The 26,715-nt window shown below is 40.5% G+C and overlaps 1 protein-coding gene across 2 annotated transcripts in view; it reads right to left on the bottom strand.

Annotated features, from left to right (window-relative positions):
- Positions 1-233: 233 nt before the first annotated feature.
- Positions 234-26,715, bottom strand: part of LOC117823222 (protein mono-ADP-ribosyltransferase PARP14-like) — a 28,088-nt gene continuing 1,606 nt past the window's right edge. Inside the window, exons 4-17 of one of the 2 annotated variants that reach the window (XM_034698333.1) lie at positions 19,563-19,844; positions 9,717-9,941; positions 7,370-9,612; positions 6,986-7,216; positions 6,493-6,714; positions 6,116-6,200; positions 5,791-5,937; positions 5,534-5,596; positions 5,257-5,433; positions 4,427-4,660; positions 3,729-4,331; positions 3,289-3,425; positions 855-1,029; positions 234-534 (exon numbers count right to left, since the gene is read on the bottom strand). In XM_034698333.1, coding sequence (XP_034554224.1) covers positions 251-534; positions 855-1,029; positions 3,289-3,425; positions 3,729-4,331; positions 4,427-4,660; positions 5,257-5,433; positions 5,534-5,596; positions 5,791-5,937; positions 6,116-6,200; positions 6,493-6,714; positions 6,986-7,216; positions 7,370-9,612; positions 9,717-9,941; positions 19,563-19,844 — 5,108 coding nt within the window. In that variant the 3' untranslated portion in view covers positions 234-250. The remainder of the gene's footprint in view (positions 535-854; positions 1,030-3,288; positions 3,426-3,728; positions 4,332-4,426; positions 4,661-5,256; positions 5,434-5,533; positions 5,597-5,790; positions 5,938-6,115; positions 6,201-6,492; positions 6,715-6,985; positions 7,217-7,369; positions 9,613-9,716; positions 9,942-19,562; positions 19,845-26,715) is intronic. The other variant, XM_034698340.1, reaches the window with a different exon arrangement.

Here is a 26,715-nt window from a genome sequence, read left to right as displayed (position 1 = left end):
ATTAATAAAACATTATAGTAATTATGGCCTTTAGAAAAAAAATTGAGAGGTGGGCTAGTGCACCATAGGTCCCTGTGGCGCAGTTTAAGCCTTTGTCCTTAATGGCATTTTTTTCCCCTTACATTACTTTTACTAATAGCTTGAGTTGATACTTCAACTTCTACAGAAGTCTTTTTAAACCCAAGTATCTATATTTCTACTTGAGTAATAAATGTGAATACGTTTGACACCTCTGCAGGGCACAGACATGTTATTTGAATTTAATTAGATATTCAGGATAGGCATGGCTGTCATGGAAGATGACATACACTTTGGGGGTTCCCATGTCGTCCACAACACTGTCATACTTCTGAACAGAAGCAGAACCCTTTGGCGGAGGTTGGATCATGTCTTGCTGTCCAAGGGTGAACTCGCCAGTGAGCACTCGGCAGAGGTACATGAACTTCTCCTGGTTCTGGTTTGGCTTGGAGTAAGTGTCGCTGGAAGAGTGACTGGCTTTTACTGCAAAGTATGTGCCCTTCCCACAATCGACATCTAAAAAAAGAAGGAAAGCAGAAAGTTATTCAGGGGAGTTTTTAATAATTTTTTTCAGAATGAAGTTTTTAGTAATGATGCGTCATGTGTTTTTAACTTGAACATGAGTTGCACCTTCTTTCAAAGTGTAGTTTTATTAATATTCTGAGGCAAAATGTTCAGATTAGTGGAAAACAAAGGTACAATGTGACCAACTGTTGAATATCTACTCCATGTGTTAAAGGACTGTACATAAACATTAAAAGGTTAGTAGTTAGTCACTGTTTTCAGGATTACAGTAGAGACCGTTGTACCATCCTCCCTAGTTTTTCACATCTCACCGTTCTTTCCTGCGAAACTCCGGTTAAAGCCGTGCTCGTTGATTTGGTCGACAGTGTCTTCGCTGGTGCCATGGAAAAGTTGTTTCTCGTTGTTCTGATGGCCGTTCCTCTGCTCCATGTCATGCTTCTTTATCAGCAGGCTCTTCCACAGCACAATGTTTTGGATCCTCTGGATCTAAGACGACAGAGCGGAAGATCTTTTAATGCTGGCTATTAAAAAACAAACAGTTTGAATTTAAAAAGTGAATGTCTTTTTAATTTGAAATTGATTAAATATGATATATGCTGAGATAAATGTTCATTAAACCAATCCAACTTTCCTAACCAAACTAACTTTACGTCGTCTTCCTTCACTTTACTTGTGATTACAATTACATTGTCTTGTCAACACAGTGCAACTCTCTCAGTCATGACCCAATTGGAACACAAGCTGCGAGCTGTGAAACAACAAAGTTATCCACTGCACCATGTGGCTTCTTCAATAACACCATCTTTATTACATATTTCAATTTCAAGGTCAACTCTATTAAAATATATACTCTTGAGTCAAACTATGACTCGTCTGAAATTCTGTCTGATTTTTTGACAAAGGAACAGAGTAAGCTCCCCATCACCGTGAGCAATGCTGTCAGAGAGCACCTGCAAGGTTTGAGGACCCGGCTGCGCGCATACTTCCCCATCCCAGATGTGCAATGTAACCGGATAGAAAACCCGTTTGCCAGCCACAGCGACAAGGCCCTCGCCGCCCTGAACGCAAAAGAGCAAGATAGTCTCCTGGATCTCGGTTCCGACAGCGCTGAAGCTGGTCTTCTCACAGAAGTCCTTGACAAACGTTTGGTTTCATGTGGCTTCTGAGTATCCTGATCTGGCCAAACAGAGCAGTGAGATTCCTGATGCTTTTCCCGGCGACATACCTCCTGTGAGACTGGATTTTCTGCACTCGTGGCATAAAAAACTAAGTACAGAAACAAACTGAATGTTGAGCCAGATCTTCGACTGAAACTTTCATCCATTGTGCCAGACATCAAGCATCTGGTTGCCGCCATGCAACACCAGCCGTCTCATTTGGTGAGTCAACATATGGGGCCTGTTGTTGGACTGATCCACTGCAGCTTTATAAAAGTTTTAATTTTGTTTTGTTGCAATTATTGCTTTTGCTTCTATGTAAATATTTTTCTTCTGCCGAGGCCTAACATTACATGCTGAATTTTGCAATCTGTACACTGGTTTGTTTGTAGGCTCATGATTTAGTCGTGAGTAGGAGGGAAAACGGAAATTAACTGTTTGATATTTGGGTTTTGGTTGTGTTCTGCGACATTGTATGTCAAACACCAACACCATGACATCTTAATCTGATCCACTGCAGTTTTTATTTTAAAAGGAAAAAGCCATAAGAGTGCAATGTTTAATTTTGTTTCTTTGATGCTATTGCTTTTGCTTGAATTGAAGTTTAATATCGGGTTTGTGTTTATTTGTAAGCCTATCGATTTGATGGGCTTTCTTTTGATATTTGGATTTTGTTTGGATCTGACATTGGATGTCAAATTGTTATATACATGTCTCCATTATTGAAGGATACCGTTATTTATGAATCATTTGTTAATTAGCCTGCTACAGACAGCCCCTTGCTTGTCATTTCTGATATCTGTGTGGTGCTGATGGACAGCTCCGACACCTGTAGTGCTGATGGACAGCTCTTTGAATGATTGATGTGTGTTTGTGTGTGTGTTTGTGTGTGTGTTTGTGTGTGTGTGTGTGTGTGTGTGTGTGTGTGTGTGTGTGTGTGTGTGTGTGTGTGTGTGTGTGTGTGTGTGTGGACAGCTCCTTGAAAACTGTAATACTGAAGGTGTTGCAACATGTTACAGATGCTGTGTTAGTGACTGTGGAGCTTCCAACATGTTTCTCCTGTATTCAGTTCAGTCCTTTATGTTCAATCTTCAATAAAAAAGTGCTCTGAGAACGCATTATATGGCCTCCGTATTTATGGGGTCGGAGGTGGGCCGCAAAGATTTTTGAGACTTAAAAGTGGGCCCTGAGTTGGAAAAGGTTGGGAACCACTGCTCTAATGTATCTGTTGACGATATACATTTTATATCCACTACTCAGGCTACTTAATGTAATACAATAAATCTGCAGTGCCTTCATTTCTGAACTGCTAGAGTGCTTCCTACATTTAAGTTGTACTGTGCAATTGTTTAAAAATATTAATTTGGTTGTTTCAAACTTCTTTCTTCTCTTTTTAATCCTGTCTGGTTTCTGTGTGAACACACGGCCCTGCAGTCTCAAGCCCGTGTATGGACATTTGAGGGGCTCTTCTCTACGTGAATTGGAAACAAGTGGCTCTCAACTTTCATTCATCAATTTAAGAACATAAGAAAAAACAATTCTGCAGTTTAAGAATAGGTTCATGAACCTATCATTACAAAATATCTACCTGAATAACAGCAAGTTGGCATGACGCTTGAAACAGTTTGAGGACTTCAGTGTGCTCTGCGGTCCCCGGCTGGATGGTAACCACCAGACATGTTTGGTTGGCTGGCATTGTGTCCCAGGAATCAGGGATGTCTTCATCTAGGAAGATAGTATACAATTTTTATACTATTACCTCCTGGTATCAGCTATGTATTACAATGACATGGTATAACATGTATCAACATGAGAAGTTATAAGAAATCATGCAGCAGTTAAAAAAATGAATAAATATTCTTTCTGGTTTAACAAACTCAAACTGGTTTTAATTCATTTTACTTTACTTCAAAATAAAATAAAATCTTGCTGTCCTGTATTATTGTGAGTCTCATGCAGGACTCAGAAGCAGAGTCACAAAAGCTAACATTAAACCACTTATCAGAGCAGTCATGTAACATGAGATACCTTTTAGTTTGTCAATCCGTTTTATCTCTACGATGCGTCCTTGACTATCAGTTCCAGGTCCCCTTGGCATTTTGACAGTGTAATCTTCACCCTGCACAGTCACTTTTACACTTTGTAGCTTCTTGTTCAACGCTTCCTCCAGCTTGAAGTTGTTCTTTGGATCAAAACTCTGAAACTGAAACCCTGGCTGCTGGTACTGCCAGTCTGCCACTGATTTGGCTATTGTCACTTTGTTCTGCAGGTCTTCCTCGTCTCTGGTGTTCCTCACCATCTCATTGATCATGTTGCTGGCTTCGAGCACGTTCTTGCTGAGCCCCTCGATGGTTATTGAGGCCTGGCCATTCTTGCTCTCAATCCTTATGCTCACCTCAGCAGTCTTCTGGATGTGAACAAGCTGTTGATGGTCTTCGTCAGAGAAGTTAAGGATAGCGCTGTCTGAAAAGGTGTTGTTGGTGTACTTTTCTGAGATCAGGTCGCTGATCCACTTCTTGGCTGAGTCTACACTAGCCTGCGATTCACTGCAGATGTTGAAGCATAGGGGATCCACCGTCAGAGGCTCAATAACAAAATCCCCTTTCTGTGGCTTTTCAGACCACCATAAGTCTGAAAGCATAAAAAATCAAAGACTTTCATTAAAAATGAACACTCAGAATCTATTTCACATTTTGATGGCCAAACGACCTTCTCCTCTTACTCACTCTTGATTTTGGAGCCGATCCCTGCCCAGAACCATCCTTTGTCTTTAGGGGGTTGAGTTGCAGCTGCTTTTGCTTCTCTTTCTTGCATACTGCTGAAGAAGTCTGTTAACATGTGAGGCTGAAAGATAACTATTCGGATTGTCTTCAGGGTGGTGGGAGTGTTAAGGCTCAACACATCAATCACTGCGTCCAACATTGCATCTGCAACCTGCTTTGCGCTTACATTGCCTTGACCTGAAATGAGTAGAGTATACATTACACTCATGGATAATACAAACCTTCAACAGAGCAAAAAAGCATCAAGTGGATATAAGTAATCAGTAAAACGCTGAAGAAAATACACTAACAACCTGCCATGGCTTAAATATTTCTCTTTCATAATGACAGTCACGGCAGCTTTTACATAATCTTTCAAGGAAGACTAATGGATCAACATCTCATTGGAATTTATTCTCAAATTCCCTAATTCACAACAAGACTTTTCTACACTCCTCTCTGTATGTTAAAGGTTTGTTCCGTCATCTGAATCCTGCCATGCTTTGTTTGTCCATTAGGAAGCCAATCACAGCTGTCATTGAGCTGAGGCAGAGTACATCCTGGACAGGTCAAGAACCTTTCACAGGGCTGACACACAGATTCAGACCACTAGTCTCACTCACACACTAACAACTAAGGGCATTTAAGGATAACCAATTCATCTAATGAGCACTCCGGGGGTGAGCCAGAGTACCCAGAGAGTAGCACAAAAAATCAATCTCAATTTTCTGAAGATCCAAGATGAAATCTACATTTACAGTTATTTCAGTAACCCCACTGTTATTGAATCTCACCTGTGCCAATTGTAGGAATTGAGACAGAAGTGTACATGTGTTTTGCACTCAGTAGGAGTGCATTTTTCACAACCGTGTTGATTTGAACTGGGTCAGATCCTGCAACTAAATGGAGGATCTTCTTGCACTGGATGTTGCCAGGCTGAGTCAGTATCATGCCTGTATTGGGCTGGGCACCTGAGGGTAGAGAGAGTGGATCTTAATGACTCTGAACCTTACATGATAGGTTACATGATACTTTGCTTAGAATTAACTCTGGGTGTTAATGCCTCCTTACCAAGAGTGTTGCATTCTGCTTCAACAGCCTGCCCAGCTGCTTCCATGATAGCCTTTGATACTCCTGAAGAGAAGATACAAAATATTAAATAAATGTAAATAATTAAATATAATTAATCTGGGCTGTTATTACATCAATAGGACTCAACTTTAAGTTAATAATGGTAAGTATGATTATAGTGGGGTTACATATTACTATCCACTTCATGTAACTTCATATTATGATCGCTTTTGTCACATGGCGGTTCTGGGATCTACCTGTTTTCAGAGAGAAACTGTTGTTACTGGAGTTGACGATAATGTCACTGGTCTCCTTTGTTATGTCTCCTGTGACCACCTGCACAGCAACACTCCCCATTTTGGTCTCATGTATTCCTGAACCTGAGACAACTTTGGAGAAAGGACCTGGAGGCAGTAGACAGAAAGACTTCACAGCAGTGCAAATAACTCCTTAAAGTTTTTTGTTCTTGTTCATTTAAAATAATTTCACAAATAAAATATATAAATATGAACAATTCTGTTACTCAATATCAGTGCTTTGAGAACAGCATGACATTACACTTGATGATTCAAATGCATCCACCTGAACTTTGTGGGGAACTTGTTGGCACTGCAGTGACAGTGACTGAGGCACTGGGGAACTGCTTCTTGAATTCATCAGTAAAAACCTGGAGACAGAGTCGCAGAGACATCAGATACCAAAACATTCTCAACATCACAGTTAAGCTGAAGCAACACGGACTTCATTGATTCTAGAAGTGTGGTAGTTCTACAGCACTACTGTATTTTGATTGGATATTAACACACTGACATGTGACTAACTATTTTTAAAATTCAGGAATTCATTTTATTTTTTTCCAACTGACGGCCCTAAATAGAATTCAAGTTTTTAATACTGTTACATTTTAGTTATACAATCTGTTCATGAACAAAATATAAAGCTCATTTTTCTTTTGTTACCTGGATAGTGTTTGTGTCTGCTGGGAAAAGGATGATCACGACCTTTTTCAGGTGCTGAGGTTTTCTCTTACTGCTGAACTCTACGATTTCTTTCAACAACAGTGACGCTACGAGGTCTTTTGGGAAGCCAAGGTCTCCAGAGCCGAGAGCGGGAAAGGATATAGAGGCAATGCCGCTGTTCTCTGCTTTGGCCAAGCAGTCACTGAAAATGTCCTTCAAGGTCTGGAAGAATAAGCAAAAATGTTTTTAATGGCCAAGTGTAAAATGATTGATGCCATACACTAGCCCCTGCAACAACGATTTTACTTCAACCTTAGAAATAACAGACAATAGCTTAACTCCAAATGTGGTGTGTTTTGCTAGCCGATTTATTTTTAAGATGATATGCACAGAGAGGTATCAAAAAATGTAGATCTGCAATAAAGACCTGATGGCATTTGTGGACTGTCAGGCTCCTATAAGAGCAATAATTCAACATTTTGTAAGCCTTTACCGTCTCAGATGTGTCTCTGCCTTTGTTCCATTGAGGTGCAACTGCATGATAGACGAGTTTACTCTTCAGGTTGCAGCCTGCTGTAACAATGACCTCACCGACTTCTTCAATCTGATTTTCTGCCTGTACCAGCTGCTGAAGAGTTTGCCCAGCCATTCTGAAGATTGAGTTTGAAACTGCACCCTTACTTAGATCAAGGTCTGTGGACACAGTATTCACAATCACCTCCGTCTGAAAATGAATAAATGTTATCAGTAACATGGTCGTATCAGTGCTCAGTGGGAATAAAATCAATCAATCCCTAAGGACTGTTATGAATTTGGTCCATCTCTAGGATTGGTTTTCCAATAAACACATTCTCTGTACTGAGTAAAATGTAATTACCGTGGCATTCTCAATATTTCCTTTCATAAGTGTGATGTGCAAGCCCTCTTTGGTCTGCACTTGGCCAATGCAATTTGGGTCCAGTGGCAGTGGTTTCAGTGGCACAGGTGAAGTGGTAGAGGGAGCTTTTGGAGACTGAATGACACCGCTGCTTCCAAACACCTTTTTGACAGCTAACTCCATAGCTCCAACCGCACTGTCATCACTGTTGACCAAATGGATTTTCTTCAGGGTGTTGTCGCCATATTTTTCATCACAGTATTCTTTCACTGCTTTGATGATAGTGTCCGCACATGTGTTGAGAGGAAAGCCTTGGTTTTTGCTGATGGCAGGCAGAGCCACAGAGATGCAGCCGCTCTTTTCTGCGAGCTCTAGACTTGCTTTGAAACTTTTTTTCAACTGTGCCAGGACCCTTGGGAGGTTGGCTGAGTCATACACAGGTCCCACTGCATGGATTACTTTTTTGCAGGACAGCTGCCCACCTGCTCCTGTTATGACGCTATCCCCTGGTTTGAGTTGTCCTTTTAATTTGATCAGTTTGTCACATTCATGCTGCAACTGAGGGCCAGCAGCCACAAGAAGTGCTCCTGCAAGACCTCCATTGAGTGTCAAATTCTGGTTAGAAGCATTAACTACTGCATCAACTGGGTAGCTGCACATATCTGCCTTGCAAACAGTTATCTCCATTCCATCAAGTGTCTGAAGCTGATACACAGGCTTTGGATATTGTCGGAGGTCATCCTGTCCATCACTGGTCTCATCAGCTAGTTGGGCAAGGCAGCTGGTTTCATTCCAGATGGAGGTCAGATACTTCGCTTCTTTTTCCTGAAAGAAGGTTTTCATTCCAGGCGTGGAGACTTTGAAATGTTCAAAGACCAAGGAAGATACATAGTTTTTAAGCAAGGTCTTGCATTCTGTGACATGGACTCTGCAACCACTCACACAGATGGCCTCCTTTTTGTAGCTTAGCACCACTCTGTCGCCCACTTTGCCCAACCAAGATGTCCCAACTTTTTTAATGTACTGAACTTTTTCATTGGGCTTGACACTAACAGTTTCCTCAACTTCTGCATTCTGCGTTAGGAACTTTTCAAGTTCACTGCTAACTTGTTCGACTCCGTCACTGTGGCCAGACACCACAACTCTTTGACCATCAGCACAGATTTGAATTGTTCTCAGTGGCTTGTTCCTTGTATTCTCCGATTTACTGACCAGGTCCTTCCACTCTTGCTTCTTCAGGACATTACTGTCCTCAACATCAATGTATTTAGACACCAGCAGCTTTCTCAGATGGTCCTCAGCCTCAGTTAGATCTCTGTCAGAAACAGCTAGCAGGTGGACCTTTTTTGCAGCGATCTCAAATGATGCATTCATCTCGTTGGATGTGAGGAGAGCATACGTAAGTTTCTCAGGTTCATCATGCTTTAAAAAGTCAAGGACAAATTTGTCTACCTCTAAATGTTGTCGTTTTAACGCAACTGTTCCTTCACATATAACTTTACTTGCAGTCAAAATCTCATCATTGAAGCCAGTTACAATAAACTCTGCGCTCTCTTTCTTGTATGACATTTTCAGTTTTGGGTGCGCACGAAGCAGTTTGTCCTGAAGACCATCTTGACACAGGATGTGGAATATGGACGGGGCCACTTTGATCTTTTGGGTTACACTTAATGTCTCCCTCTGAGCCCATTGGATGATCCTGTTGATGACTTCATTCAGAGTTTGCTCTAGTCTGTTGATGTCAGCCACGAGGCCAACTACTGTTAAGACACCACTGGCTTCATCAGGAACGACAGCTACATCCTCGTTCAGTAGCGTCTGTTTGATATTCGTCACAGACTCTTCCCATTTCGTTGGCTCGGGCTGAAGCTTCAGGGATCTGAATTTTAACAGAGCTTGTGCAATGGCTGACTTTACAGTATCCCTCCACTCTTTGAAGATGGTTTTGGCATCCTTTTCTTGCAGTAGTGAAGGGACAGGACTCAAGCATATAGTGGATTGGTTGAGACTGAGCTCGCAGAAGTGGTCTTTCAGCTGATTTCGAATAGTCTCTACTTCTGACTGATGGTCACTCAGATATCTCCAGAGAGCCTCGTCAATGGGTTCAGAGATAGCAGCAGGGAGTTTGATTGAAGGTGTGTCTGTGCCGTAGAGAGCTATTCCCAATGACTTGTAAAAGGGATAAACTTTGATCTCTTTCTGTCTGATATGATGCGTCTTCTTCTTCAAGACTTTCTGAGCAGCTATGGGCAAAGAAGTTAACAACAAATATTTAATCATATAATGTAGATTTAATTCAATGGTGGTAGTATATGGTGATTACCATTATATAATATCAATGCTCTACCTTTTTGGTCTTTGAACGTAATGATGGCAGACTGTTCCACTTCTTTAAACTCGACATTTTCAACATCCTCTCCTTCCCTGTTAAAGTACAGACTGAGGACCGCTTCACTGCAAGATTTCACGTCGTCCACTAAGGCCTGCTTTGTGACTTCAAGAGGCCGAGCTGCAAGTCCCATCTTTGTGAAGCGTTTGTTATGAGGGCAACTTGTCACAAAGTAACTGTTTTCTGGGAGACAGAAATAAATAGCAAGTTAGGAAGTTACATTTCAAAGATAATTACCATAGACTGTAAAAAATATGGACGTAGTATCCGTGACGTCACCCATCTGTTCCTGAGAGCTGTTTTGAAGCAAATCGACGGCGGCAGCCATATTGGTAATGCGGAACTCAACTAGGCAGAGTGTGACGTAGTGTGAGTCTCTTAGCCAATGGCTGTGTGTTCCCGACCGGGAGTCACGTCAGTCATGTCCTTATTTGGGCAAAACTCATAATCTTAATATCTTCTTAACCGTCACGTTAGAAAAAAATTCACCCCCCGTACAGTGTGTGCCATTAGAGAGATTAGCGTTGTAGGGCCAAGCCGTTTTTTGAACCAGGCTGATCGTCTTTTTCCCATTCATATCTATGTGGTTTCCAGTGTTTCTGCAGCCAGCCTCAAGCGGATTTTCGATGTATTGCAGTTTATATCACTTCCGCATTGGCTTCATCGTTTGAGACCGGAGTTTGCCGCTTGATAATTACATAGGGAATCCAAGATGGCGGCATAGAGGTTGCAGTGAAATCAGCTCCCAACAAAATATTTTTAACTCCTTCTCTTCTTGCTTGGGCACTTACTTTGATAACACCTGCTAACAACTTGTCACAGCATCACTCGAAATGCCTCCTAAAACAATCGACGCTGTCACTAAGGAAGATAGAGGCAAAAGTCACCTGCCCTGTCGACTGCTAGCACTGAGCCACTCGAGGCTAAAATGGATGGTAATTCAAAATGCTCCCCCCTTAGACTCTCTGGCAGCTTTGAAATGTTTCAGTTTGGAGTTGTTCATGTTTGTCAGTTAAAGCTGGGGTTGGTAATCAGATTTAGATACACTTTTTGTTATACTGGTTAAAATGATCTTTATGTCCTGATGGCAATCAATACATAATGTGTTCTTAAAAAAGAGTGAAGAAAAGCTGCTATCTACAGCCGGAGTAAACCTGGGAAAACACCAACCAATCACCGTTTTTTGGGTGCCAAAATTTTAAACCATTCAAATCCCGTCCTGCTGTTCTGCCCGCCTCCTGCGCATACATTTCCCCAGCCTGCACTCCGAGTCCCCGTACCCTGCCTCTGCTTCCCCTGACTCTACTGACTGCCCCTCTCGCTCGACCTCGGGGCCTGTCCCCTCTGACCTGATGAGGGGCTTTGCTCAGGACTGTAGTCCGGATCAGAGTCTAAAAAGCTCTCACCACGGGGGCTCTGACAAGCAAAAGAATTAATGACATTTAGTAAGTCTTACAGAAATGTAGATGTATTGTAGCGTCCGCCCGGGCGCTGTAGGGATGACGAGCCGATTCATGAACACATTGATCTTTAATAACCGGTCACTGTCGGCCGTGATCACGCCAACCAACAAAACAACAATCAATGTTTGAATGAATGAAGAACTTCTCCTCTTGTCTCTCCTCTCTCCAGCTCACACACTCTACACCTCTCCTGATGCCTTCAATGACTGTCAACACTGTAGGAATTAAGAGCATCTACACTGAACAGGTTTAACAAACAGTAGAGCTGTTACAGTATTATATGTATTATAACTTTTCTCCTGATATCGTGTCACCAGTACAACTGGATAATGCTAGCATGACAGTTGTGAGTACTAACAGCAGCCATGTTTGTTTGTGTTTTTAACTTTCATTATGATAATGTTTTGGTGAGGACCGGTTTTGAATCAGTCACCATCATATGGTCGCAAGTCAGCGGCGCTTGTGCATGTAAGCAGGGGGGGGTCGTAGTTTTGGAGGCGCTCCGAGGGAGGAGGGGAGGGGTTAGACGGAGTCCTGAAGAAATGCTACATTCAAATTCATGCTAGTTTTCCGAGACTACCAACCCCAGCTTTAATGTTGGGTAGCTTGGTTTCACTGGTCAGAGATGTGGATGTTAGTAACTACGCATGATGATGGTAGGTTATTTAGACCAGTTCCCTTTTCATGAGGTGGGTGGGGCTTGGATGAGGGAGGGAAGGTAGAAGACAGGGCCTTTATTTTTTTTAGAATACTTAAAGCTCTAATTCTTTTCATTTCAAAGTATAATTCAAACTATGTTGTCAACTTATGAAGATGTGCCAAAACCAAGCTGTCATCCTTCAGCTGACAACTCAGGCAGCTGTGACTTTTCAACTGTTGTTATATTACCCACAATGACACAGCCATATACGTTTTTGAATTGGAATGTTAATTGACTTAACTAGCCGGTCAAGCGCAGAAAAATTCTCAACTTCCTCAGAAGGCAGGAAATTGATGTGGTTTACCTACAGGAGTCACACTTACCCGATGCAGAGCATTGTAAACTTGGGAAACAATGGCAAGGCCAAATATTTGATTCCTCATTTACCTCACTTGAAAGGGGAGTAGCTATTTTGTTTAGGTATGGGATCCCCTTTCTGGCAGAATAAGTTGAGAAGGGGAGAGGGGCAGATATATTTCGGTTAGGGGACATATCGGAGAACAAATGATCACTATGCTTAACATCTATGGACCAAACCGAGACCACCAAACTTCTAAATGGACCTCTTTCTGCATATATCTTGCACCGCTTCTGAGCTTATAATCGGTGGTGACTTTAACCTTGTATTAGATCCAATCAAGGACAGATCCCCTTCCACCCCCAAACCTTTGACCTCAGCTGCTAAACTACTCAAAAAATAACTTACAGACTTGAACTTACTTGATATACAGTGCTCAGCATAAATGAGTACACCCCTAACAGATTTGATACAAAACCTTTAGTTTCCTTTCAGGATCAGTATTTTTTTTTTGTGGATACAATGCTATTAAATACTTCCACACATGTGGGCTATTGATTGCAAACAAGATTTGTTGATTTGCACACAGAAAAAAGTAATTGTTCTAACAAATTCATCCAAGACCATGTTGCAAAAATGAGTACACCCCAATGAAAGTCTTAGGAGCAAAGCTTAATTTTTGGCTACGCAATTCTATTTGACAAGAATTCAACCACAGGTGAGTCTAACCATTCATCAGCAGACACCTGACTATAAAAGGGCAATACTTAACAAAGAAAACCCTCTCCCATTTCATGCTGTCAGTAATGGCTCCACATGGAAGAGAACTTTCACAAGACCTGAGAAAGAAAATAATTTCTTTACACAAGAAAGGTGAAGGCTAAAAGAAGATTAGCAAAGCTTTACTCATCAGTCAGAATACTGGAGCAAAAGTGATCCAGAAATTTAAAAAGGATGGAATTGCAACAATCCCTCAGAGCCGTCCAGGCCGTCCAAGGAAGTTAACACCCTGACAGGAGCATCTTCTGATGAGAAGGGTTGAAGAAAACCACCATGCAAGTTCACTGCAGTTGGCTAAAGAGGAAGCTTCTTCTAAGGCCCATGCACAAAAAAGCCCGCCTAGCATTTGCCAGGGCCCACGCTGAAAAAGGTGAAGACAACTGGGACACTGTACTATGGAGTGATGAGACCAAAATTAATGTTTTTGGAACTGATGGCTTCAAAACTGTCTGGAATCACAAAGGTGAGGAGTATAAGGAAAAATGCATACTGCCAACAGTAAAACATGGAGATGGCAGTGTCCTCATGTGGGGCTGCATGAGTGCTGCTGGTGTTGGGGAGCTTCACTTCATTGATGGAATCATGAAACACAAATGTACTGCTCTATACTGAAGGAGAAGATGCTGCCATCACTCCGTGCCCTTGGTCGTCATGCACTTTTCCAACATGACAATGATCCCAAACACACATCTAAGACCACAGCTGAATTTCTGAAGAACAGGGTGAACGTGGTTCTGTGGCCAAGTGTGTCTCCTAATCTGAACCCAATCGAACACTTGTGGGGAATTCTGAAGAGACAAGTTGAGCATCACTCTCCATCAGGCATCAAGGCACTAAAAGAGGTCATCCTCCAAGAATGGAAAAAGATTGATGAAACAATACTCGGCAACTTGTCCATTCCATGCCTAGAAGACTTGGTGCTGTCCTTAAAAATCAGGGAGGTCATACAAAATACTCGATATAGCAGTTTTCGGTGTGGGGTGGATTCATTTTTGCTACAATTATTTTGAGTAAAACTGAAAATGTTATATTATTAACTTTACTTTCATGATATGAGTTAAACAAATGTTCTATGAAACTCAGTTTTGTCAACATTTTTGAAATTGTTCTTTTGTTAATTTAGAAATTGATTAAAATCTTAATTTACAGATGGGGTGTACTCTTTTATGCTGAGCACTGTATGGCAGGAGGGACATAGACTTCAACGTGAATATAGCTTCTACTCACATGTGCATAACAGTTATTCCAGAATCAACACCTTTTTTTAGCCATGCCGCGAAAATCCATCTTATCTTATCCTGCGGATATTTAGCTAGGACTCACGCACTGATGACTCAGATCATGCCCCCCTCTTGCTCCAAATCGCCTTTCAGGATTTGCACACAAACTCCAAACATTGGAGGTTCCCTTGCCATCTAGCTAATGACTCTGACTTTACCAAATTAATTAGTGAGCAATTGGATTGGTTTCTTAAGATTAACAAAGGGACTGCCTCTCCATCAATTGTTTGCCCTCCAAGCTAGTATCAGAGGTAGCATTATTAGCTATTCTTCCTAGAAAAAGAAACAATTAAAATTAAAATTAAACTTACTGAGTCTGATATTAAAGCTCCTGAACATCAACATACCTGCTCACAATCACAGACTATCTGAGACAAGCTGATTACAAAACAGGCAGAGTACAATATTCTAACCACGCGAGAGGTGGAGAACGCAATGGCTAAGTTAAAAATGCGATTATGATCAGGGTGACAAAGCAGGGCAATTTTTAGCATGGCAAATAAGGAGGGAAGATGCCACAAGATGCATCCCTGTCAGTAAGTCACGCGTCGGGGACGAGATGATCCGTAACCCACTCCTTATAAATCATGTATTCTTAGATTTCAATACTGATCTTTACTCCTCACAAGGTGAGAAGGCACAAGAAGCATGTGAATTCGTAGACAACCTAGATATCCCAGAATTATTAGACACTGTGAAGCATGATCTTGAAAGTGAGATAACCAAACAAAAGGTGTTAGATGCTCTGGCACGATTACCCTCAGGAAAAACTCCAGGGCCTGATGGATTTTCAATTGACTTTTTAAAAACATTTTCAAATCGACTTATAGAACCTCTTTTAGATATGTTTAATGACTTAATTAGGAGCAATGGTTTATCCAAAACCCTAGAAGAAGCGCGTATTATAGTTGTACCAAAACCAGGGAAAGACCCTAAACTGTGTGAATCATAGCGACCAATTTCTCTTTTGTCATCTGAATACAACATTTTCACAAAAATCATTGCCTCTCGACTTGAAAAAGTAATCCCATGTCTTATCAAAGATGATCAGACTGGATTTATACAGAATCCCTCTTTAATAGATAATGTAAGGAGATTTCTTAATGTAGTTCACTGTGCAAAGTCTATGGAAGACCCAGTCATGGCCATCTCATTAGATGCTGAGAAGGCCTTTGACCGTGTAGAATGGCACTTTCTATTTATAGTTTTCACAGAATGAATTTCGCCCAAATATACTAAAAATGATCCACCTGTTGCGTCTTAACCCTACTGTCAGGATACAAACAAATACTGACATTTCACCACCTTTCCCCGTTGCGTGGTACCAGACAGGGCTGTCCCCTCTCCCCCCTACTTTTTGCACTGGTTATTGAACCCTAAGCCATTGCAATAAGGTCAATAAGATGATCCCATGGATCAATATTCCTTTTTGATGGAACTCTAAATCCATATCATATATAGGTTTAGAAATTCATAATCAATTAGATAAAATCTTTTCACTTAATTATGAGGTCCGACTTAAAAAGGTTGAGAAGGACTAAGATAGATGGTGGAACTGCCAATATCTTTGATTGGGCGTGTTAATTGTATTAAGATGAGTATCTTATCTACATTTCTCTACTTATTTCAAACCCTTCCAATATCCGTACCCAAAAGCTTCTTCAAGAATTTGCAAAGGTTGTTATCTTCGTTATCTGGAGAAAAAAGGTTCCTAGGATTAAAATCAGAACCCTTTACAGTACCCCCTAATGTGGAGGGCTAAAGCGCCCAGACTTCCAACTATACTATTGGGCTGCCAATTAAGGGAAATTTGGCTTTGGCAAACACAGTTAGTTAATGCTCCTGCATGGAAACAATTAGAACAGTGCCATACACCGGGTGTGCCTCTAGCTGGCATCCCTTACATTCAGTCGTACCATTCTCTAAAGAATGGCTCTAATAATCCATTTGGAAATCTCTTTGAGAAAAACACTCTTATGTCTTTTGAACAGTTGTGTAAAATGTTCTGCCTACCAAAAAAACACTTCTTTAAATACTTACAGTTAAGACACTTCTTAACTATTTGTTTGTCTGTCTGTTTGTACTTTCTTAATGTATTTTCATCTATTTTCCCTTCTCATGGTTATTATTTCATTGTTGTATGTGCAAATTACTTCTGAATTTTACTTGTTTTTTGCTATGCGTTATCTATTTAGTTATTTATTTCTGTCCTTTTCAGATGTACAAAACTAGTTTAGTTTGCCTTTCTGTTCATTACTCTGTCTTAATTGTAAAAAATCAATAAATATATTGTTCAAAAAAGAAAAGAAAAGATAATAACATAAACAACAAACAACTCATTTTGTTTCCAAGAAAGAGACACCATCTTTCAAGAAACTTTTAGCAGGAAGGATTAGCAAGGACTTGATGAAACAGCTACCATCAATGGCCAATAACTCATTTAAAACCCAATTCAGGGTCACCGAGGGGATGACAGCATAAAAAAAGCTCTCTCGACAACAGCGAAATAACTTAGCCCCAAAGTCAACAATTTAGAGGTATTTTTGCATCTTAAGCTTTACTAAGAAACGGGTGAGGAAAGCTTCTAAATATAAGAGTAAAAAACCTGCCCAAAATATCCAGAAAACCAGTGTACTGCAGCAACAGCAGTGTCGGGCTAGCCCTCCTCAAGCTAGCAACAAGAGTGACGGAATGGACGGAGAGGAAGAACCCGTGAACCTGACTCTGATCTAATCGTGAAATACGGGATTTCAGGCAAGACAACACAAAACAGCTAGCAGTCATTAAAGTCGAATTACAAAAACTAACTTAAGATTGGACGAAGCTGAGGCGAGGATTGTAGAGAATGAGGAAAAGGTACAAAACACGGAGGAGGTCATTAAGGAGTATCTTATCTTATCTTAGAGAAATGCTAAAGCTACACGAGCAGCTACAGATGAAGCTAACAGACCAAGAGGGGTGCTCAAGGAGAGAGAACCTGAGGATATATGCAGTACCCCAGAGAGCGGAGGGCGATCCGAGAGCAACTTTTTCTTTTGTTAAGAAGCTGCTAAGATGCAATCTCGATATTCCCTCCACGACAGACTTACAGATAGAAAGAGCCCACCACGCCATAGCACCGCAACACCATGCGGGCACACAGCCCAGATGGATCCATGTCAGATTCCTCAGTTACAGAATGAAGGATGAAATTATCAATTGCAAGTGAAACCTTTCCTTTGCCACACCAATTGATAATTGGCGTGGCAAAGGGAAAAACACTTGGGAAAATTGCAAAATCGGCCTCAACCATGACTACGCACCGGAATCCTGGCGAGGAGGAGAGAGTCCGTGGAGACACGGAGAGTCCTGAAGGAAAACAACATACGATTTCAGACTCTGTATCCAGCTCTGCTGAGGGGTTTCCATGAAGACGGGGCAAGAACCTACGATACGTTGGAGGAGGCAACGTCGGACCTGGCTGGCTAGGGTTTGCTGGTGAAAGTAATCACACAGCCGGCTTCGCTTCTTGAGAGGATACAGCGACAGATGTTGCAGCCGGCGTGGACGCGACGGACAACGGGGGCGAGCAGAGGACCGGGCTACAAGGAGAAGCTGCAGGTGTTTTGACGGGAACAAAATAAAGAGACAGACTGAATTAAAGTCGAGGATGACATGAAGAAAAGAGAGCGGGGGTGAGGTAAAAAATGGCTACAGAGAACAGAACTGGTTTAGACGACTAAATTGTAACTAACAAAAATGTCGAGGTACAAAGTATAGAGACTTTTCCATCACTGCTATTGCAGGAGAGGGCCCTCTAACCCAGCGGGGATATGGAGGTTCTCCCTCACAGATGAGGAAATGTTTTCACTGTTTGAAGTCTTGAGAAAAGATCAAATGTTATATGTGCAAATTGTTCTTTATTTAAGTTCTGTAAGTCCGTTATTTAGGGAACACTTACTGTTGATCTAGGGGGGAGGGAGGAATCACTTTACTTCAGTTGAAACTTAATGCAGGGTGAATTGGTGAAAGTTATTTCTTTTAATGTGAATGGGGTCCTGAATCCAATTAAGAGAAGTAAGGTCTTGTCCAAGCGGAAGAAAGAGAAGGCCCAAATCTCCAATCTCCAAGCAACACACGAGTAAGGCTGAACATTTAAAACTGATCAGGATGGGATTTACACATGTATTTTTTCTCTCCACACAAGTCAGGCAACAAGAGAGGAGTTGCCATTCTTATATCCATTAGGTTCTATAGGCATATATTTGATCTAATGGTCAACTCTCAGGGGGTGGTAGTGTGCGGGGGAGATTTTAACATAAGGCTGAATCCCGCTCTGGACTCCTCCGGCGTGGCTGTTCAGGGTGGGGCTCTGACTAGAAAAGTAAGAGGGTTAATGGAGGAGTTGGGCATTATAGATATTTGGAGAGATCTGCATCCAATCAGTAGAGATTATACACATTACTCATTCCCACACTCAGTTTACTCAAGGATAGACTATTTCTTTGTATTTATTGCCGATAAGCTTTTAATAAAGGACTGTAACATTGGTACAATTGATCTTTCAGACCATAGACCGATTTCTCTGTCCCAATTTTGGAAATATTTAAAATAGAGAGATTGAATTACTCTCTGAGGATCCAAAAGGACAAATTTGATCAAATTTGGAATAAGTGGATTCAATTTATAACCCCAGTGTGAGCAGATTTTGTTCAACTCCACCAAAAAGGTATTAACCCTTCCCCCTCCTTAGAGAATACATCATAAATGTAAGCTCCCCTAGTTCTTCTGTAAAGAGTTATATATCTGATGGTTTGTGTAAGGAGTATATGCAAGAAAATGAGTGTTGATTGATGGAAGAGGTGAAGATTAATGTATGTACAGTATGTGTTTAAATGTTAAGAGTATAAATGGATGCATTCACATGGAAAGATGATGGAGGACAGAAACATTTCAGGACTGAGTGGCTATCTGGACATACTGATTTTTTTCCGAGATGTTAACCTTTCCAAATAAAAATAAAATTACAAAAAATAAAACCCAATTCAAATAAAACAAACTTTGATCTTCAAAAAAGAAACACACACACACACACACCCACAAACACACACACATACATCCACAAACACTCACACGCACACACACATGCACACACACATGCACACAAACACACAAAAACACACACACGCACACAGAAACACATACATCCACAAACACACACACACAAACACGCACACACACACACACACACACACACACACACACACACACACACACACACAGATGCGTATACTAAATCCATACCTTTTCCACTCAAGAAAGTCACCACGGCAGAGGAGATGCTCGGAATGACTTGTAGAGTGAAGCTTTCTGAGGTGGGTGGCGGGTCATAATCTTTGAAAACACCTTCAATCACCATCTCCAAATACTCCTGGCTCATTTGATTTGGTATATTTTCTATAATAGCCAGCGCGGAGCAGAGCTCTTCATCTTGGGTCTCATCATCTTCGCCTTTGACCTCAGTCTGGACTTCGGCTGCAGGTTTGGCTTCTTCAGTGTCACGTGGTTTCTTTTCAGCAACATCTGCTGTTAGTGAGACATGAAAGTCAAGAGAATGAAGAGGCATTGAAAAACAAAGAGAGACAATTCGGGGCAATCTTTACATTTGGTATTAACATCAAGTCTTTTTTTATCCAATCATAGCTCAAAGTAAAAGTGTGAATACACACAAGATATTTCCAGGACACATTTGAAATGTATCTTTAAACCTGTACTATGCTACTTATGCTACTTGTCGACCTGATATTGACCTTCTGATAACTTTGTAGTGGTGTCACATGATTAACAGCTCAAACTATTCTTAACTTATCTCAGGTGTCTTTGAAAACAGTCAATTCAGTCTTTGTCTGAACTGTTCCTTTTAGTTACAGTCTTTTTAAGGTCTACTACCATACTCCAGAAGCCTCCTCCACTGTTGCAAAGTCATGTTTTTCTTTAAAAAAAAAAAAAAAAGCATATTAGAAATAATGACCATATGTGTTGGACTCCAAATCTGACCTGGAAAGTTTGGAAAGAGACAAAATTCCCCAGTCACACAGAACAGAGCGGGGTGTTTCTGTTTGGTAAGTTTTACATTTGTTATGCTCTTTTAAAGATATTCACCAATAGGTGGCATCACGATTTGAGCATGTTACACTTCTGCTATACTTGTATGACTTTTTGAACAAGCCCTTCTTAGCAGCCTGCAGGCTCCTCCAGGGTTACTTCACCACACATTTACCTCACAGTATGAAACTTTGCCCATGTCTTGTACTGACATCCAACATTTTAACTTAGTATTTTATTTGTTCGTAAAATATGGAAAACCATAAGACTTTTTTTTAGGTAAATTGTCCATATAAACTGTACTGGCTTTCTTGCTGTGAGACTCGATGCTGCTTTTTATCAACTGACCACAAGACAACTTTTTGCAGGATGCACCACGACGAGGTAATGTATTTATTTGTATTAACGCAGCGCTAATGTTTGAAAAGTGACAAGTAAACTTTGTAAAGTCATTAAGTACCGTAGTTTAGTTTACAAAATGTGAGCAGACTGTCTGTGTAGCGTTACTCCTCACAGCCCGGTGCCCGAAGGCGTGCCCAAATAATGTTAATATACACGTTTTAATTCTGTAGTCCTTGAAGAGCAGTAAAGCATTCACACGCCGGTGTTGTGCCGACAAAGGCCTGCCCGCTGAAAATTGCATGATCATCTCTGATCACAACCCCTTAAAATTCATCAGGACGAACAACTCTTCACAATCTCAGTCCCATAGATGAAGATTCAAAAATGACATGTTAAGAGACCCTGACTTTATTCCATATATGAACAATAATATAGACATTTTCCTAAACTCATCATCACATGCTAATATATGGGAAGCCCTCAAGGCCTTTATGAGGGGACATATACTTTTGTAAAGTGCTTATAAGGCCAAGGAAAAAAGAGAGAAATGCTTCAAAAAATTATACATTTATAATAATCTGTGTACCAACAAAGAAGAGGCAGCTATGGCTCGTACTAAATATCACTATTACGGAAATGGAAACAAAACAAGTAAACTCCTAGCCTGGCAAATAAAGGAGAATACTGATACATTTGTGTCCTCAATACTATCTGAAGATGGCAGACAACTAAATCATTCAAAAGCTATAAATACAGAATTCAAACAATTTTATGAAAATGTATATAAAACAGAACATGACAAGGATAATGCTGCAGCAAAAACATTTCTAGACGGGATACCTCTCCCAAAATTAAAAGATCATGATAGAGAAAAGCTTGATGCTTATATCTCGGAGAGGGAGGTCCTCAAGGCTATTAACTCCCTACAGAATAGTAAAGCACCAGGACCAGACGGATTTCCAATAGAGTATCTAAAGGCCTTCTCAGGGAAATTACTCACTCCTCTTACGAATGTGATTACAGAATCTTTGGAAAAGGGAAAATTACCAGATTCACTGGAAATGGCAACAATTATACTGCTCCCAAAACCAGGCATGGACAAACAGAAATGTGACTTATACAGACCCCTCAGCCTCTTAAACGCAGATTATAAGGCTTTAGACAAGTTAATTTCTTGCAGACTAGAAGACATTATACCAACGGTAATTCACCCTGATCACACAGGGTTCGCCAAAAACAGACGTGGAGCTGACAATGTACGACGATTGCTACACATAGTGGATATGGTCCAAAAGACCGAGACGCCTATGCTGATAATATCTATGGATACAAAAAAACTGATAGGATTGAACCAAGATTTCTTTTTCAAACACTTGAGGCTACAGTATTTGGGAAGAAATTAATTAAGTATATTAACACACTTTTCACAGCGCCAAAAGCCAACATCTTAACAAACGGTGCTCTCTCTCTAGCAGTATATCCTTATCCAGGGGTTGCAGACAAGATTGCCCAAGCTCACCTTTACTTTACCGCTACCTTCAGCTGAAGGTCTCCAGTTTACAGGGTCACTTTTAAACCGTAACACCGGGAGAGACGCATTTGCGGTTGGTTTAGAGAAGACTACTGTTACAAGCTGCCAAATCAAGGGAATCACAGCGTCTTCTTTTTTTGAAAAGTACACATATACAAAAAAGATAGAAGAAATTAAAGGAAGAGAAATCAAGTGAATCACAGATGTGTGTGATGTTATTTCTGGACGGTGGGCCAAATAAAAACACTGCGGTTAATCTACCAATCAGACACGTTCAGCATTGTAGGCCCCCCGAAAGTCCCCGGACATTTGAAAAGTACTACCCCCCTAGCAGGGGCTTTTCAGGGGGGAGATTATCTACCCCTGAACTACTTAGACACTGGGTCCATCGGTCGAAACGCACGTAGTTCCAGGGTAAAGTTCCTAGTTCCGGGGTAAAGTTGCTCTGGTCGAAAATACGCCTCAAGAGTGAGATTTTGCCACTAAATATAGAAGACAGAAATACTAAGTTTCTTACCAACCCATTGAAATGGAGCAATAATGGCTTTAAATATTTAGGTACACACATTCGCAAAACAGAGGGAAAAATATTTGAAGACAATTCAATAAAACTACTTGAACAAACCAAGTCAGAGCTGAAAAGAGGGATGGATTTTCCAATATCTCTAATCGGCAGAATAAACTCAATCGAAATGAATTTCTAGTTTACTTACCTATTCCAGTGTATCCAAATAAAAAATCTGAATCATTTCTTTAAAGAAATGAATAAAATCATGACACCTTTTCTATGGCAAAGGAAAACTCCTAGAGTAAACTATTGCTTTACATGCTCCATACTCAAAGGGTGGACAATTCCAACCTCTTTGGACTTGGCTTAATGCAGAAAAGAGTGAGGTTACATGGGTATCAATAGAGCAACATGAAATAAATGAAGAACACTTCTCTAAGTGTGATTCCATATTTAGGAACAAAGAAACATCTTGTTACTCTCACAAAAAAATCCTATAATACTGACCACGTTTAATGCATGGCAAGAGTCTCACTCCCTCATAGATCTAGATATGTCATTTCTTAGGAATACTCCGTTATGGGGTAACCCAATTTCCAGACATTGCAAATACGGTTGACACTTTCCATGTTTACTAATTTTGTCTTTAACTTTTCTCGCGGTTTAAGCCACCATCCCTATAAGGAATGCTTAATCAATACGGACTCTTTCTTGGAATGAGATGACCCAAAGCATGGTGCTGTAGCTGCCATCTTAAATGACTGGAACAGTGGCGTACTCAGGCTGTTTGAGGGGCAGCGGCAAAAAAACAAAAAAAAGAGCATCTCTTTTCGAACACCATGGTACTCAAAGTTGAGGGTGAATTTAAAAGTATTGATGCCGAGATAACAAGAAGGGGGCCTGGGGTCCTCCCCCAGAAAATGTGGAGCATCTAAAATTTAATTCCCTACATCGGGATGAATATTTTTGTTACCAGTTGGAAATTGAATTATGAAAAAGAAAAACACAAAACATCTATATACATATATCTGTATTATTGATTATATCACATAATTACCATAACATGAACTGAGATAATTTACTACAAGGGCATCCAGAGGTCACATTTTCACGTTATTTACTTACTTAAAGTCATTGGCCCTCATTTATCAAACGTGCGTACGACCGAAAACTGGTTGTATGACCATTTCCACGCAAAGGTCGGCATTTATCAATCTGAACGTGGGAGGAGGATACGCTCACATCCAGGTCTCAGCTGGTGTACGCAAGTTCTCATGTCAGTGTGGAGTGTGGAGCGCAGTGCAGCAAAGTAAATCGGTCTAGTGCAGAGAATATACCACATAGAGCGCTGCTGTCAATTTCTATCAAAAGTGCTGAGCTGAAACTTTCTCCCAGTTTGGATTTGATGTTGATAACCCACATAAAACCGGAGATATAACCGTTTGAATATCGTAACAAATATATTTCACTGTGTTCACGCTACCGCCTGAAATACGGGATCGCAGGCGTCGCATTTATGCTAATATCTTAGTCATTTTTTTCTTCCTTTTTCAAAACGGAAAAAAGTACATGAATCTGCTGACTGTGTTCTACAAGGTGAATTTACTTTGTGGGTAGGGTTATATATGATTTAGGTATTCTTTGGCAAGTGGAAGGTTGTTGTTTTTTTGATGAGTAGTGGAGTGACAGGGAGAGAGACAGAAACAACAGCTGAGCAACAGCTGTTTGTGGAAGGAGGGGGGGATCTGCTGGGTTTGGCCGGAGTACATGATAGTTTGTGGCGACGAGATGAAGCCTACAATAAATATCTGTCGTGCCCTTGACCTGTGTTTTGAACTGGAAGAGGCTGATTGTGTTATATTTCCTCCTCATTGTCAGAGAATCAGAGCAACGCTGAGGAGGTCAACGCCCCCCTCTTTTGACACTGATGATGGAGGTAAGGGAAACTCCTCATCCACATTTGTTGCTGTTTGATTATTTCTATCCTGGAAACGTTATAAACACTCTTTATGTGTGTATATTTGTATATTTATGTGTATAGAAATAGAATATCAGGGGGACAAAGTACATACAGAAGTAGGTAAACTGTAGCTTAGTTTTTGTGCCCCCTCATTGATTGACAGTACTATTTGGAGCTTCTAGCTCTCCGAAAAATTGTAAATATGGACAAAAAAGACATGCTATTTGTTGTAATTATTTGTCAATAGTTTGATTTAATCTCAATTTTACCTTTATTTATTCATAGTTGTCAACTAGTTGTACATTTTCAACATTTAAATTGCTTCATTGACCATGTTTGTATTTTTATGTATATATATTTTTATTCACATCCATTATATTCAAGCAGGTATTATGGATTCAATTTTTTTTCCTTAAACACAAACACACATAAAATAAAACAGTACTGAAAGTAAAACAAGACTCTAATGCCCCCCACCACATCCTGGAACACAGGATACCACACCTCTGTCTTTGATTTTATCTTCTATATAGTATCCAGTTAAGTTTGAAATTTACCTAAATACATCAATACTGGATCCCAGATGCTATTAAATCTGTTCCTAGACCCCCTCAGAGAACATTTATTTTTTTCTAATTGTATCAAGTGCAATAAGTCACTCAGGCACAGGGATGCCTTGGTTGGGCTAGGTGACTTCTAATGCAGTAGTATTCTTCTGCGTGCAAGCAGTGTTATAAAGGCAATAACGTCTTTATGTCTTGTTCTCAATGTGCAGTAATCTTTATCTGTAATACCAAATATAGCTGCAGCTGCACTTTGTCAAAGTTCAATATCAAGAGCCCTTGATCATAGTATGAAGATCACACCCCAGTAAGATGAAAGAGCAGGACATGACCAAAACATGTGAGGTAAATTAGATAGATAGATTTTTTTGATTTTTTTATTTAACCTTTATTTAACCAGATAAGTCCCATTGAGATCAAGACCTCATTTTCAAGGGCGACCTGGCCAAGAGGTCAGCAGCACACGTCAGAATAAATGGCACAACTCAACAACATGGAACATATATGCAGACAGTATGTAGAAGCAAACAATAATAATTTAAAAAGTGCAACTTATTTTCAAGTAAAGTGTAGTTTGTGAATATAAAACAGCATTTAAAAACACAGGCACTGTTCTGGGGTCTTTCCTTCATTTAAGATAGACTTAAAGGTGTCCAGAGAGATGAGATGCGACAGATTCAAGTCCTTCTGGAGTTTATTCCAAGCAGTAGGAGCAGCAAAACTGAACGCTCTCTTACCAAACTCTGTCCGAACACGGGGAACACACATCCGCAAAGTGTCGCAGGAGCGCAAGGCATAATAACTTCCTGATCTCTGAAGATAAACACATAAATACATTGGGACCAAGCCAAGTAGACATTTGTAAATTAGATGATAGATAGATAGATAGATAGATTGACAGATAGACAGATAGATAGATATTTAACCTTAAAAAAGATACCTAGGAACATCTAGGGGCTTGGCCCCTAGCCCCTAGGTATTCCTAGCCAAGCCCCTAGGTATTCCTAGGGGCTTGGCTTGGCCGCGGGTTTCGAGTCCCAGCATGGACGAAGTTTGGCAAGTGGACTGGTGGCTGGAGAGGTGCTGGTTCACTTGCCTGGGCACTGCCGAGGTGCCCTTGAGCAAGACACCGAACCCCCAAGTGCTGGGGGTGCGCTGGTTGATGGCAGCATCCTCACTCTGACATCTCTCCCTAAGTGCACGTCCACTGCATGTTTGTGCATAAAATTGAATGTATATACACCAAACTGTGCGTGTAGCATGACCAAAAATAACACGAGTGGAAAAAATTGAATTTACCCCCTGGGGATTAATAAAGTACATTTCTTTATTAAGGTTAAATATTTTGTTTATTTATTTTTTTATTTTTTTTATTCATCTAAATATCATATGATAGTATCAATAAGTATACATATAAATATATATGTATATATAATACTTATATATAT

Source organism: Notolabrus celidotus, chromosome 1 (genome assembly GCF_009762535.1).
Source record: "Notolabrus celidotus isolate fNotCel1 chromosome 1, fNotCel1.pri, whole genome shotgun sequence".
NCBI classification, from domain to species: Eukaryota; Metazoa; Chordata; class Actinopteri; order Labriformes; family Labridae; genus Notolabrus; species Notolabrus celidotus.
This window is presented reverse-complemented; position numbering and strand designations above follow the sequence as displayed.